At 40.1% G+C, this 14,504-nt stretch overlaps 1 protein-coding gene across 8 annotated transcripts in view; it reads left to right on the top strand.

Moving 5' to 3' along the window:
- Positions 1-14,504, top strand: part of CTNNA2 (catenin alpha 2) — a 575,368-nt gene that overhangs the window by 104,029 nt on the left and 456,835 nt on the right. For all 8 annotated transcript variants that reach the window (XM_087874837.1, XM_087874835.1, XM_087874839.1 and 5 more), the window contains exon 3: positions 13,951-14,146. In XM_087874837.1, coding sequence (XP_087730963.1) covers positions 13,951-14,146 — 196 coding nt within the window. The remainder of the gene's footprint in view (positions 1-13,950; positions 14,147-14,504) is intronic.

Raw genomic sequence — 14,504 nt, forward strand, 5'->3', positions numbered from 1 at the left:
TCTTTCAGGGGCAGTGTGACTACTACAGTGTAAAGCACAAGTATCCATTCTATTGATCTCAACATTATATTACTATTGATCCAGCCCAAGAATGCGTTGGCACCTTACTTGCTTATGTTGGATTTATATTTTACCGACAAAGAACTAAAGCACAAAACACAAAAAATTAGTTTGTCGCGAAAGCGACTGCTTGCGAAGGCTCCTGGATTGGGGCTGAAAGGCGAAAGCGGAAGCAGTATTACTATTAATCTTCTCATTGTTCCTATCACCCATCTCCTCCCACTTATGACTGTATGACTGTAACCTTGTTGCTGGTATCCTTACAATTTATACTGACTGTTTCCCTTTGATGATCATTAAGTGTTGTACTTTATGATTCTTGACGAATGCATCTTCTCTTTTATGTACACCGAGAGCGTATATACCAAAGACAAATCCCTTGTGTGTCCAATCACACTTGGCCAATAAAGAATTCTATTCTATTCTATTCTATTCTATTCTATTCTATTCTATTCTATTCTATTCTATTCTATTCTATTCTATTCTATTCTATTCTATTCTATTCTATTCTATTCCATTCCATTCCATATTTTCTATTCTATTCTATTCTATTCTATTCTATTCTATTCTATTCTATTCTATTCTATTCTATTCTATTCTAAAAAGTATGCTCCATCCCATAATTGGGTAGACCAGGTTGCCGTGATAGACTGGTCTCACTGGAGAAAAACACTGGCTTGCTTATGGTTAATCTGTGGTCCAGGAAGACACCCAAATCTTGACAAGCACTACTGCTAACCAAGGTGCATTTTTCTTGTAGCTGTACATCTGATTTTTGCTACTTAAATGTAGAACCCTACATTACAAGAAAATATTTGTAGCCCAGGCTTGACCTGCGGGGTCCTTGGCGCTCTCTGAGCTTGGTTGTTTTCTTGCAGAAGTTTCATTACCAAACGTGGTAACATCATAAATCTGTTAGAAGGGAGTGGGGTTTGATCTCTGCTTACATAGGCTATTATATATTCAATACCCCAATCAATGAACTACAAACTCAGACAAACAATCAAGCAATAAAACAGAATACCTTATGCCACCAGGTTTGAAATTTTGGACAACCTAGAACTACGCCCCCTACGGTCTGACCTAAGCTTTGTACCCAAAATTGTCTGCTACAACGTCCTACTTGTCAATGACTACTTCAGCTTCAACCGCAATAATACACGGGCAAACAATCGATACAAACTCAAAGTAAACTGGTCCAAACTTGATTACAGAAACTACGACTTCAGCAACAGAGTGGTCAATGCCTGGAATGCTCTACCTGACTCCATTGTTACATCCTCAAACCCCCAAAACTTTAACCTTAGACTGTCTCCTGTTGACCTCACCCCATTCCTAAGAGGTCTGTAAGGGGCGTGCATAAGCGCACCAGCGTCCCTGTCCTACTGTCCCCATGTATTCATATCCATTTCCTGTGTTCCTATTCATGTTTATACTTATACCTCTTATCTCGTACATGTACTTGTGTACATGTACACAAACTAAATAAAATAAAATAAAATAAAATAAAATAAAATAAAATAAATAATAAAATAAAATAAAATAAAATAAAATAATAAAATAAATAAAATAAATAAAATAAATAAAATAAAATAAAATAATAAAATAATAAAATAATAAAATAAAATAATAAAATAAAATAAATAAAATAAAATAAAAAACAGTCTAATCAAGGAACCATCAAGAACGCTCTCACCAATGCTGACAGGGCAAGCCACTTGTATATCAACCGACAACAAACCTCATTCCCTGATGACGTTACCTAGTTGGGTAATGAAACGTCTGCAGGAAGACAGCCATGCTCAGAGAGCACCAAGAAATGAGCCCTACATTTCTCGCCACTAAGCTGCATTTTGTTAGAAAAAGTCGAAATCTTATCACGATCCATTTGAACCTTGAGCTGTTTTCTGAAGCTGTTGGCAATTCTCTCCAAATTCGTGTCATCTGCAAATACGTTGAGCATCTTTCTTTCTCCCCCATTTAGCCATGTACAAATAAACAAGATCCAGCTGCACGCAAAGGATTTTTTAGCACTCCTGGCCCAATTTGTACGTTCCAGTAAATCCCTAAGTGGACAGACATCATCTCCATATGCCAACACATTATGGCATTTTTTTTTTGCAAACATACACTTGCTTACTTACTATTTATGTGCAGCTGTTTGTATGTCACCAGTAAAAGGGAAAAAAAAGCCACGTACACAATTATTTTAGCAGGATGGTCACTTCTGATTCAGTTGGTCAAAGGGGCAAGGCAAATCGCCTTTTCGTGCTAACAGGAAGGTCAGAAAAGGTTTCATTCAGCCCATGCACAGAACTTTCTTTTGGCTACTGGAACCGTTGGAGCAGATCTCAGAACAATGCAGAGTGAAGCCACACAATCATTTTGTTTTCCTATTGGAAACAGGGTGCATATGGCTTTGCCAAGCAGCTTTGAAGGATTGTTTTGTTTAAATATTTGTAGAAGAGAAACGGAGCCATACATAGCTGTATTGTGTTTGCTGTTATTTGTCCTTCCCCAGGCTCTGGACGCTTTATCCGAGCCACTGGGAGGGCAAAAATTGCCTCCCTTGGGCTCTGGAGGCCCTCCGGAGGCTAAAAACGGGCCCGTTTCTGGACTTCCAGAACTTCTGGGAGACCTGTTTTTTACCCTCCCCAGGTTCTGGAGGCTTTTCTTGATCCTCAGAGGAGGGCGAAAATTGCCTCCCCCAGGCTCCGGAGGCCCTCCGGAGGCTGGAAACTGGCCCATTTCTGGACTTCTGGAACTTCCAGGAGGCCCATTTTTCACCCTCCCCAGCCTCCGTGTGGACCCTGCATCCAAAACGGGCCATGTGGAGACTCCTGGGAGCCTCCTGGGCCCAAAAATGGGCTGTGAGGGGGGTGTGTGTGGGTGCCACACCTCCCCATGCTGCCTTCTACCCCCCCTACGCATGTGCATGTGACCCCTGCCTTGCTCCTGCATGCACACGTGACCCCCCGCACATGCGTCTCCCACATGCGCCCTGCCCCCTGTGCATCCTGAAAATCAGCTGGCTGGCAGGAGGCGCGCATGCGCAGTGGAGATGAACTGGACAACGGTTTGTGTGCCCACAGAGAAGGCTCTGCATGCCAGCTGTGGCACACGTGCCATAGGTTCGCCATCACGGTTATAGATAGTCCTCAACTTACAGCCATTTGTTCAGTGAGAACTTCAAGTTACACGGCCTTGAAAAAAAGGACTTGTGACTGTTGTTTACATTTATGTCTGCTGAGGCATCCCCATGGTCACATAATCAAAATTGGGATACTTGGCAATTGGCATGTATTTATGATGGTTGCAGAGTCTGGTGGTCATATGATCATGTAGGAGCTATGGTGGTGCAGGGGTTAGAATGCAGCATTGCAGGCTAATTGTGCCGACTGCCAGCAGTTCGATCCTGACCGGCTCAAGGTTGACTCAGCCTGCCATCCTTCCAAGGTGGGTAAAATGAGGACCCAGATTGTTGGGGGCAAGAGGCTGACTCTGTAAACTGCTTATTGAAGGCTGTAAAGCACTGTGAAGCGCTATATAAGTCTAAGTGCCAAGTGCTATTGCTATCTTTTGCAACCTTCTGACAAGCAAAGTCAGTGGGGAAGCCAAATTCACTTAACAACCGGGTTACTAATTTAACAACTGCAGTGAGTCGCTGAACAACTGTCGCAAGAAAGAGCGTAATATGAGGTAAAGGTCAGCTAACAAATGTCTCACTTAGCAACAGAAGTGTTGGGTTTAATCAAGGACTACCTACCTATATGCTACATCCTATCTAAGGTTATAGTGAGAAGAAACTAGAATGACTCCTGTTGGAGGTTGTTTATTTTTATTGGTTGATTGATTCGATTTCTGTAGCTTTCCCACTTGATCGAGTGACTCAGGGCAGTTTACAATTCTAAAAAAAAAATGGCTACCAACTGCCTTCCATGGAGGACCTGTATACTGCATGAGTCAAAAAGAGGGCTGTGAAAATATTTACAGACCTCTCACATCCTGGACATAAACTGTTTCAACTCCTACCCTCAAAACGACGCTATAAAGTACTGCACACCAGAACAACCAGACACAAGAAGTTTTTTCCCGAACGCCATCACTCTGCTAAACAAATAATTCCCTCAACACTGTCAAACTACTCACTAAGGCTGCACTACTATTAATCTTCTCATCGTTCCCACCACCCATCTCCTCCTACTTATGACTGTATGGCTGTAATTTTGTTGCTTGGATCCTTACGATTTATATTGATATTATTTCCTGATTGCTTGTTTGTATCCTGTGGCTATCATTAAGCGTTGTACCTTATGATTCTTGACGAACGTATCTTTTCTTTTATGTACACTGAGAGCGTATGCACCAAAGACAAATTCCTTGTGTGTCCAATCACACTTGGCCAATAAAAAATTCTATTCTATTCTATTCTATTCTATTCTATTCTATTCTATTCTATTCTATTCTATTCTATTCTATTCTATTCTATTCCATTCCATTCCATTCCATTCCATATATTCTATTCTATTCTATTCTATTCTATTCTATTCTATTCTATTCTATTCTATTCTATTCTATTCTATTCTATTCTATTCCATTCCATTCCATTCCATTCCATTCCATATATTCTATTCTATTCTATTCTATTCTATTCTATTTATTCTATTCTATTCTATTCTATTCTATTCTATTCTATTCCATTCCATTCCATTCCATTCCATATATTCTATTCTATTCTATTCTATTCTATTCTATTCTATTCTATTCTATTCTATTCTATTCTATTCTATTCTATTCTATTCCATTCCATTCCATTCCATTCCATATATTCTATTCTATTCTATTCTATTCTATTCTATTCTATTCTATTCTATTCTATTCTATTCTATTCTATTCTATTCTATTCTATTCTATTCTATTCTATTCCATTCCATTCCATTCCATTCCATATATTCTATTCTATTCTATTCTATTCTATTCTATTCTATTCTATTCTATTCTATTCTATTCTATTCTATTCCATTCCATTCCATTCCATTCCATTCCATTCCATTCCATATATTCTATTCTGTTCTGTTCTATTCTATTCTATTCTATTCTATTCTATTCTATTCTATTCTATTCTATTCTATTCTATTCTATTCTATTCTATTCTATTCTATTCTATTCTATTCTAGAAACCTAGGTTCCTCATTGCATAGAACCTCCTAATTCATTAATTAATTTTCATTATTCTTGAAGGGAAGAGGAGAAACAATGAGGGTACAATAAGCGACAATTAGCACCCCAGAACTGGTTCTTTGCCAGACCGGCTGGGTCTAATCTGCTGCTTGCAATCTGGCAATATGTCAGAACCACACTGACAATAATGAGGCAAAGCAGCATTTAATGCGCTCTGGAAAGAAGGTTGAGGAAGCAGAAAATGTGGTTAGTTAAGTTAGGTTCAGGGGAAATGAGCCTAAAAGAAAGAGACTGGGCATCCATGTTATCTGGATTGGGAGAGAGAGAGAGAGAGAAAGAGGGAGGGAGGGAGGGAGAGAAAGAGAGAGAAGAAAAAGAAACTAACAAACTAACTAAATAAAAGAAACTACTTATTAACCACCTTAAGAACAAAATTGTGACTCTTTCTAATATGAACAAGGTAGGTTACACGAGTAGACATTCATGATTTAGGACAGGAGTGTCCAACCTTGACAACTTTTAAGACCTGTGGACTTCAACTCTCAGAATTCCCTAGCCAGCCATGCTGCCTAGGGAATTCTGGGAATTGAAGTCCACAAATTGCTGAGATTGGACACCCCTAGTTTAGAATAAGTTAAATATTTTAAAGACCTTGCTCTCCCCCAACCCCCCAGCTTTTACAAGGGAGAAACTTCATTCCAACAGTTGTGGAACTGTTGGTTACAAAATGGGTTGCTCAGTTATTACATGAGGTACCCCGAACCCCAAAATTCAGTTAAGTTTCTTGAGAGTTTTTCTTCAGACTCTGAGGTATGTAGCAAGTACAAGGGGTCTCCAAATTTGCTGGGGAATTCTGGGAGTTGAAGTCCACAAGTCTTAAACTTGCCAAGTTTGGAGATCCTCTGTTCTAATATATTCCTAAAATATATCTATCTAGTATGATGCCAAGGACATTATCTGCGTGGTTTCTAGAAGTTGAAAATGACTTGATGATACAATCAATCATGCAGTCACCATCTTTTGTAAAATCAATCGGAAAAAAAAAAATTATCCAGGTCACTTACTTGGTTTGTCATTTGACTTTCATTAGCTCCATTTTTGCAGAGCCATCTTCATTCGCCATACCTCCTCCGCAAGTCCAAGAATCATATATTGTTTTGATTAACATATTAATTAAGTATGGACTTGGATGCCAGCAGAATGAATTCTCCAGGTTCTTCAGTCTTGTGCTTAACAGACACTTATTAACATTTTTTTTTCATTTGATACCATATCATTGTACTCAACATTTTCATTAAACAGTTGGGCGAAGGGGTAGAGGACGTGCTTATCAAAATTTGCAGAAAATACAGCATAGGATGAGCTCGCTATTATCCTAGAAGAAATTCAAAATGAACTTGAAAGGTTAAAAGAGTGGACCGACTGAATAAAATGAATACATTGACATTTTATTGAGAGAAGGTGTGGCTCATTTTTTAAAAAAATATATATCATCTAGCTCTCTGAATCAAATTCTGTAATTGGAATAAGGAGTAAAGGGTTTCTTTGGACACTGCATTTAAGGAGTGATTCAATGCAACAGAGAAGGGTGGAAAGAACAAAGAGAAGATGATCAGGAGTGGCAAGCAGGTGTTAAAAGAACACAAAGGAAATTGGGTCTGCTTAGCTTTGAAAAAGATAGCCGAGCTTGGATATAATTGCACTTTTCAAGTGCCCAAAGAATTGTCAAATAAAGGAGAGTTGTCCGCTGTCCATTCCAGCGTGTTAGACGTGGAATAATGGCCTTAAGTTTCATGAAAGTCAGTTTTGATTGAAAGTTAAGTAAAACTTCCAAACAATAAGAACAGTTGGGCAGAGGAAGCAATTATCGATAGAGTTGGTGAAGTTTCCCTTCACTGGATGCATTCAAGGAGAGAATTGGAGAATTGGAATTGGAGAAATGTACGCTGGAAATAATTTAATTTGGATTTCCCCTGTGAGCAGATTGGATTGGACAAATGGGCCTTTTCCAACTTCCGTAATATGCGCATCCACCTATACATGTATTACCCTCTGCCCACTTAATAGTATAATTAAGTATTTTCCAGGTCAATTATCGTAACTATTCTCTCTGGGAATATCTGAGAAGGAACTGTTTGATGACCTATATGTGGAATGATTCCTTTGCATTCTACAGTTTTGATATTATAATTCTATTAATTAACCTTTTGCACTATCCGTGCCTACGTTGCTTCAGGGTGTATGCAGCAATATGGGCATTACATTTCTGGTTAGTGTACAGAATACTTAATTGTGCAGAAAATCCCAAGAAGTGTACAGTTGTACTGATTATTAATTTCAGAATATGTCTCTCTCTCCCTCCCCTCTCACACACACACACAAAGCAACATGTGTAACTGATTTAATTCATGATTCAAATCGTGTGACTCAATGACAACTTTCCGCCGTGCTCTTAAGACTCTCCTATTCCAGCAAGCCGGCTTGGCCTAATTTTCTCCCCTGTTTTAAAATTCTTTTCAATTGAAATTTTAATCTGTTTTAAATTATTGGGATTTTTTAATTGTCTTGGGCTAAATTATTTAATCTGGTTTTAATTATGTCTTTTAACTTTTGTATCTATGTATTTTATTTTGTGCCTGTTCACCGCCCTGAGTCCTTCGGGAGTAGGGCGGTATATAAATCTAATAAAACAAAACAAACGAACAAACAAAACTGAATCTTTTTGGAAATGGTGCAGACCAAACGGTCAAAGATAAAGCCTCCCCTTCCACTTTGTCTATGGAGATTCTCCATCATCCAGGTCATGGTTGCCCCAAAGATGCTTTTTTCACCTGCCTTTCTTTGATTTTCCTTGAAGACCTTTTGCTTCTCATCTAAGAAGCTTCTTGGATGAGAAGTAAAACATCCTCAAGGGGAAAAAACCCAAAACAAAGAAAGTCTAGTTGCTTCTTGAAAAAGCCCCCTTTCGGTTCCTCCCCCTCCCCCTTTATTGCTGAAGATTGTATGCAAATAATTGCTCCTTTCCCAAACAAAATTAAAAGGATATCCACTCTCTAAATCTCATTCATATTTCAACTGTGCCTGTGCTTATAATTCCTAGCAGTTTTTACATTTCCCATGTAATTTATTTTGCTGGTTGCTTAATAGTCTCAATGTCCTTCCTGTCAATGACTACTTCAGCTTCAACCACAACAATACACGAGCAAATAATAGATACAAACTCAAGGTAAGCCGTTCCAAACTCGATTGCAGAAAATATGACTTCAGCAACAGAGTGGTCAATGCCTGGAATGCACTACCTGACTCTGTAGTTTCTTCCCCAAACCCCCAAAACTTTAACCTTAAACTGTCTCCTGTTGACCTCACCCCATTCCTAAGAAGTCTGTAAGGGGCCTGCAGAAGCGCACCAGCGTGCCTTCCGTCCCTGTCCTAATATTCCTTTTTTACTTTTACTCTTTTCATGTATTCCAATTATGTTTATACTTTTACCTGTTATCTTATATATGCTTGACAAATAAATAAACTTAAACTTAAACTTAAACCTCGTTTCCTCCTCTCCTCCTTTTTGTTTGCCGCAGGGTTGAAAACGCCAGTTTTGACTGCTTTGGTGCCAACTTGTTGTTAGAGCGCTCAGGCCACCTGACAGGAGTGATGTTGAGCTGGCCACACACCCCTGCCCCCCCCCCAGGTGAAACACAACCCTGATGCAGCCCTCAATGAAATCAAGTTTGATACCCCTGCACTAGACCAAAGTGACACTAATGTTAAAGACAGGGAAAGAATAAGGGATGGGTGGAAAAGAGGGGCCTGCTTTGAGTTAAACAGCATATGCATTGACTTAAGATTCCCCCTCCAGAGGACTCATTCGAATCTATGGATTAGGCCAAATATCCGTACAGTTGTACAGTGTAACACTTTCAAATGAGTTGATGGTTTTCTAAAAGGCAGTTCAAGTTATTGGATTTTTTCCCCCCCATGGCGCAGTTATTGATCTGTAAACTCATTATATGAAAAATACCCTTAGTTTGCTCTGAATCGTAGCAAACAGTATAATTGCTATAGTTTTTAAGATGCTCCATTGCGAATTTAGTAATCGACCATTTGATATTTTTACAAGTGATATTTTTAAACCTTGAACTGAGCTTTTTTGTTTTATGTATTTATTTATTTTTGTTCTCAGGGTAGCGAGTTTGGCTTTGTGTGAAACGCTCAGAGGTTGCTATTTGGCATCACACATCAAGTCCATCGTGTAGAATAGGAAACTGTGGTATCTGTCCATTTAGGTGATTGTTCCTCTGTTACAGTGAGATTATATATTTAGCACTGTTGCTATCCTGGATTTTTTTCCTTTCCTTTTTTGCTTTATTTCTGTGTCAGGTGGTCACCGAGAATAGCATTTTAGTGATATGCCAAATTGTAAGGAAAATTGCCATAATTGTATTGGGAGCATTTCAAAACAGAAGCAAGAGTTTTAGAGCGAGTCCATGGGCTGCATTTGAGGAATAACAACATAATGAGAGAACAGTATTTCAGATGGAAGAACTCATCTTTTTTAGAAAAAAAAATCTCCGTAAATCTCTTCGGTGAATATGTCTGATTGGGATTTCTTTCTTTCTTTCTTTTTAAATAGTTTTTATTGAACATTTTCCAACTTTAAAAAACATAAGTGAAAAAAAAAACCAACGAAAAAAATAAGACAAATACAAACAAATAGAAAAAACAAACAACACAACAGTGTAATACAATTTTACAGCTTTCCGTAACTGCATGTATATTCTACTTTTGTAATTCACTATTCAATATTTGCCTTCTCATAGATTTTAATAACTCTAGTAATAGTATAATAATTATATTATAACAATATAATACTGATTATAACTGTTCTGATTATACATATATTTATCTTTATATTATAGTCACACACACACACTCCTAGCAAACACTGGGAGAGTTTTTAACAAGTCCACAGATTCATAGGTAAAATGTAAGTTACTCAGCCATTCAGTCTGTATGACCTGTCTTATGCAGGTAGTCCTCGACTTACGACCACAACTGAGCCCAAAATTTCTGTTGCTCAGTAAGACATTTGTTAAGTGAGTTTTGCCCCATTCGACGACCTTTCCCGACACTGCTGTTAAGTGAATCACTGCAGACGGTTAAATTAGTAATATGGTTGTTGAGTGAATCCGGCTTCCCCCATGGACTTTGCTTGTCAGAAGGTCATAAAAAGGGGATCACATGTTATAACTACGAGTCGGTTGCCAAGCATCTGAATTGTGATCACATGGCCACGAGGATGCTGCAACGGTCATTAGTGTGAAAAACGGTCGTAAGTCCCTTTTTTTAGTGCCGTCGGAACTTCAAATGTTCACTAAGTGAACTGTTGTAGTTCATTACGACTGTTGTAATGAATGTTCATTACAACTGTTGTAGGCTGAGGACTACCTGTATAGAAAGTCATCTATGGTGTTAATTGTTGGATGCATCCTATAGAACAGTGTTTCTCAACTGTGGCCGCTTGATGTGTGGACTTCAACTCCCAGAATTCCACACATCTTCAAGTGGCCACAAATTGAGAAACACTGCTATAGAAAAAACAGTGGCTACCAACCTGCCTTCCATGGAGGACCTGTATACTGCACGAGTCAAAAAGAGGGCTGTGAAAATATCTACAGACCCCTCGCATCCTGGACATAAACTGTTTCAACTCCTACCCTCAAAACGACGCTATAGAGCACTGCACACCAGAACAACTAGACACAAGGACAGTTTTTTCCCCGAACGCCCTCACTCTGCTCAACAAATAATTCCCTCAACACTGTCAAACTATTTATTAAGTCTGCACTACTATTACTATTAATCTTCTCATCATTCCTATCACCCATCTCCTCTCACTTGTGACTGTATGACTGTAATTTTGTTGCTTGTATCCTCACGATTCATATTGATATTGTTTCCAGATTGCTTACTTGTACCCTATGACTATCATTAAGTGTTGTACCTTATGATTCTTGACAAACGTATCTTTTCTTTTATGTACACTGAGAGCGTATGCACCAAAGACAAATTCCTTGTGTGTCCAATCACACTTGGCCATAAAGAATTCTATTCTATTCTATTCTATTCTATTCTATTCTATTCTATTCTATTCTATTCTATTCTATTCTATTCCATTCCATTCCATTCCATTCCATTCCATTCCATTCCATTCTATTCTATTCTATTCTATTCTATTCCATTCCATTCCATTCCATTCCATTCCATTCCATTCCATTCCATATATTCTATTCTATTCTATTCTATTCTATTCTATTCTACAAATAATCCCCTCAACACTGTCAAACTAGTTATTAAGTCTGCATTACTATTAGTCTTCTCATCGTTCCCATCACCCATCTCCTTCCATTTATGACTGTATGATTGTAACTTTGTTGCTTGTATTCTTATGATTTATATTGACTGTCTCCTAATATGATTTGATTGCTTATTTGTTCCCTATGATTATCATTAAGTGTTGTACCGTATGATTCTTGACGAACGTATCTTTTCTTTTATGTACACCGAGAGTGTACGCACCAAAGACAAATTCCTTGTGTGTCCAATCACACTTGGCCAGTAAAGAATTCTATTTCTATTCTAGAAAACCAAGTTTAGAAACACATATTGATTGGGTGAAGGTGTGAGATGGATCTGTATTCCTAATACATTGGAGCTAGCAGCACTGCAGCAGCACCCCCAATGCACGGTCAAATTGCTTGGAAAGAACACAGTTTTCATTATTTTGAAAAAAAATTGTTCGGCGGAGGCCTCCCAAATCTCTGAAACCCCCTTGAACTGGTAGGCTGTCAAACGCTTTATTAAAAGAGGAGTGGGAAAAGACAAAGAGAAGGAGTCATCTGTTCTGTCCCCGTCCCACACACACACACCAACAGACGTCCAAGAGTTAAAAACCAAACCAGCCGACAAAATCCTTTTCCTTATGATAACGGAACTTGGCAGCAACCTAGTGGCTGCCTGCCAAGAGTTTATTACTCACGAAGGGAAGAGATAACTTCTCTCCGCTTTTAGTACATCAAAGTAAAATGTTCAATAATTACAGAGTAAATTAAGTTCACATATAATCCAGCAAAGCCTATAGCAAAAGTCTGGCAATGCAGAATGGCGTGGAAGCTTTCAGCTTTGTTCGTCACAAGGCTTGACTGGCCACCACGCTCCCTTTTATACCCTGTGGGGTGTGGTCCAGTAACTCAGCCTAATCTCTGGCACGCCTCCTCTTCTGTTGCGTGCGCTTATCTCTGCGACGCTGGTGTGGATCCAGCCAAGACTCATCCCCATCACTGTCCGACTGTGCCTGTGCGGGGATACCTGGCTCCTGGCCAATCTCTTCTCCGTCGGGAGACACCTGAGGCATTGCCAGAGAGGAGGGTCCTGGAGAGGGAGGCCCGGCCAACTCCTCTCCTTCCCTTTCGGAGCCTTCTTCCTCCAATAAGACGGGCTCGGGGGTCGGAGCCACAACATCATCTTCGGTGGTTTTCTCCGTCCAGAGAAATAAGCCAAGGGTTTGGGAAGCTGATTTGTTAAGAAGGAATAATAATTTTACCTGTAGCGTTTGAGGGCTATCGAAACTGGATGAGATTTTTTTTTGAAAAGGAAGTTTTGAATAGAAGCCAGTAGCAGCAGAGCCCTGGATAAGGTTTACCTCTAATGCAGTGGTTCTCAACCTCTGGAGAAGTGAAAGAGAATTGACTTAAGTCCCAGATGATGTCTCACTTTCTCTTGCATATTATACAAGAAGCAATTATGCTTCTTTTTATGCCTGAATGTTGATGTAGCACAGGCAATGAAACGCAAACCTTTGATATAGGGGTGAAATCCAACAGGTTCTGATAGGTTCTGGAGAACCGTTAGCGGAAATTTTGAGTAGTTCGGAGAATCGGCGAATGCCACCTCCCTGAGCCTACTATTTTTTTAAAAAAAAATTTAGTATCTTATGACTATCATTGAGTGTTCTCCAATGATTTATGATGATTGTAATTTTATGATTTTGATCATAATTTATCGCTTGTTGCTTGTATTTACACTGAGATCTTATGCACTGGAGACAAACTCCTTGTGTGTGTCCAGTCACACTTGGCCAGTAAAGAACCAACCTACCTTCCTTCCTTCCTTCCTTCCTTCCTTCCTTCCTTCCTTCCTTCCTTCCTTCCTTCCTTCCTCCCTCCCTCCCTCCCTCCCTCCCTCCCCTCCCCTCCCCTCCCCTCCCCTCCCCTTCCCCATCCATCCATCCATCCATCCATCCATCCATCCATCCATTTATCCCTGTCTGTCTGTCTGTCTGTTTGTGTCTGTCTGTCTGTCTGTCTGCCTGCCTGCCTGCCTGCCTGCCTGCCTGCCTGCCTGCCTATCTATCTATCTATCTATCTATCTATCTATCTATCTATCTATCTATCTTCCACCTATCTACCTATCATCTGTCTGTCTATCAGTCTCTTCATTACTCCCTCTATTCTAGCTGGAGATTCTACCGTAACGACCATGTTAGGTTCTGCTGATGTCCTACTTTAAATTAACTTTACAAAAACTTCAGTAGCCAGTGAAAAAGAAATAGGCTTCTCCCAAAGACTGAAATTGGTCTGTTAGGACGATCCGTGCGTAGAACAAACGTAAGTTAGATACTCATAACTGACTTTCTTGGTTTCTCCTCCCAAGGTGACGACCCTCGTAAACACCAGCAACAAAGGGCCTTCAGGGAAAAAGAAAGGCCGGTCCAAGAAAGCCCACGTCTTAGCAGCTTCCGTTGAACAAGCCACTCAGAACTTCTTGGAGAAAGGAGAACAGATTGCGAAAGAAAGCCAAGACTTGAAGGACGAATTGGTGGCCGCCGTGGAGGATGTGCGCAAGCAAGGTGTGTACCTGGCTAAGGGGAGGAACCTGATCAGAGTTATCAGCAGGATATAGACAGGGGTGGGCTTCAAAAATTTTAGCAAGGGGTTTTCTACCCGGTTGCTAGGTGGGCGTGGCCATGGTAGGCGTGGCCCAGTCGGCCTCCTGCACCATGGCGGGGTGTGTGTATTTTTGCCCTCCTCAGGCTCCAGAGGTTTTCCTCGAGCCTCCGGGAGGGCGAAAATGGCCTCCCCAGGTTCTGGAGGCCCTCTGGAAGTTCTTCCTGAACTTCCGGTAGGCTTGTTATTCGCCCTCCCTGAGCCTCTGCCCGTGTCCTGCAGCTACCTGCATCCAAAACGGGCCGCGTGGGGACTCCTGGG

This window comes from Pantherophis guttatus, chromosome 8 (genome assembly GCF_059756535.1).
Source record: "Pantherophis guttatus breed Tessera chromosome 8, ASM5975653v1, whole genome shotgun sequence".
In the NCBI taxonomy this organism is placed as follows: Eukaryota; Metazoa; Chordata; class Lepidosauria; order Squamata; family Colubridae; genus Pantherophis; species Pantherophis guttatus.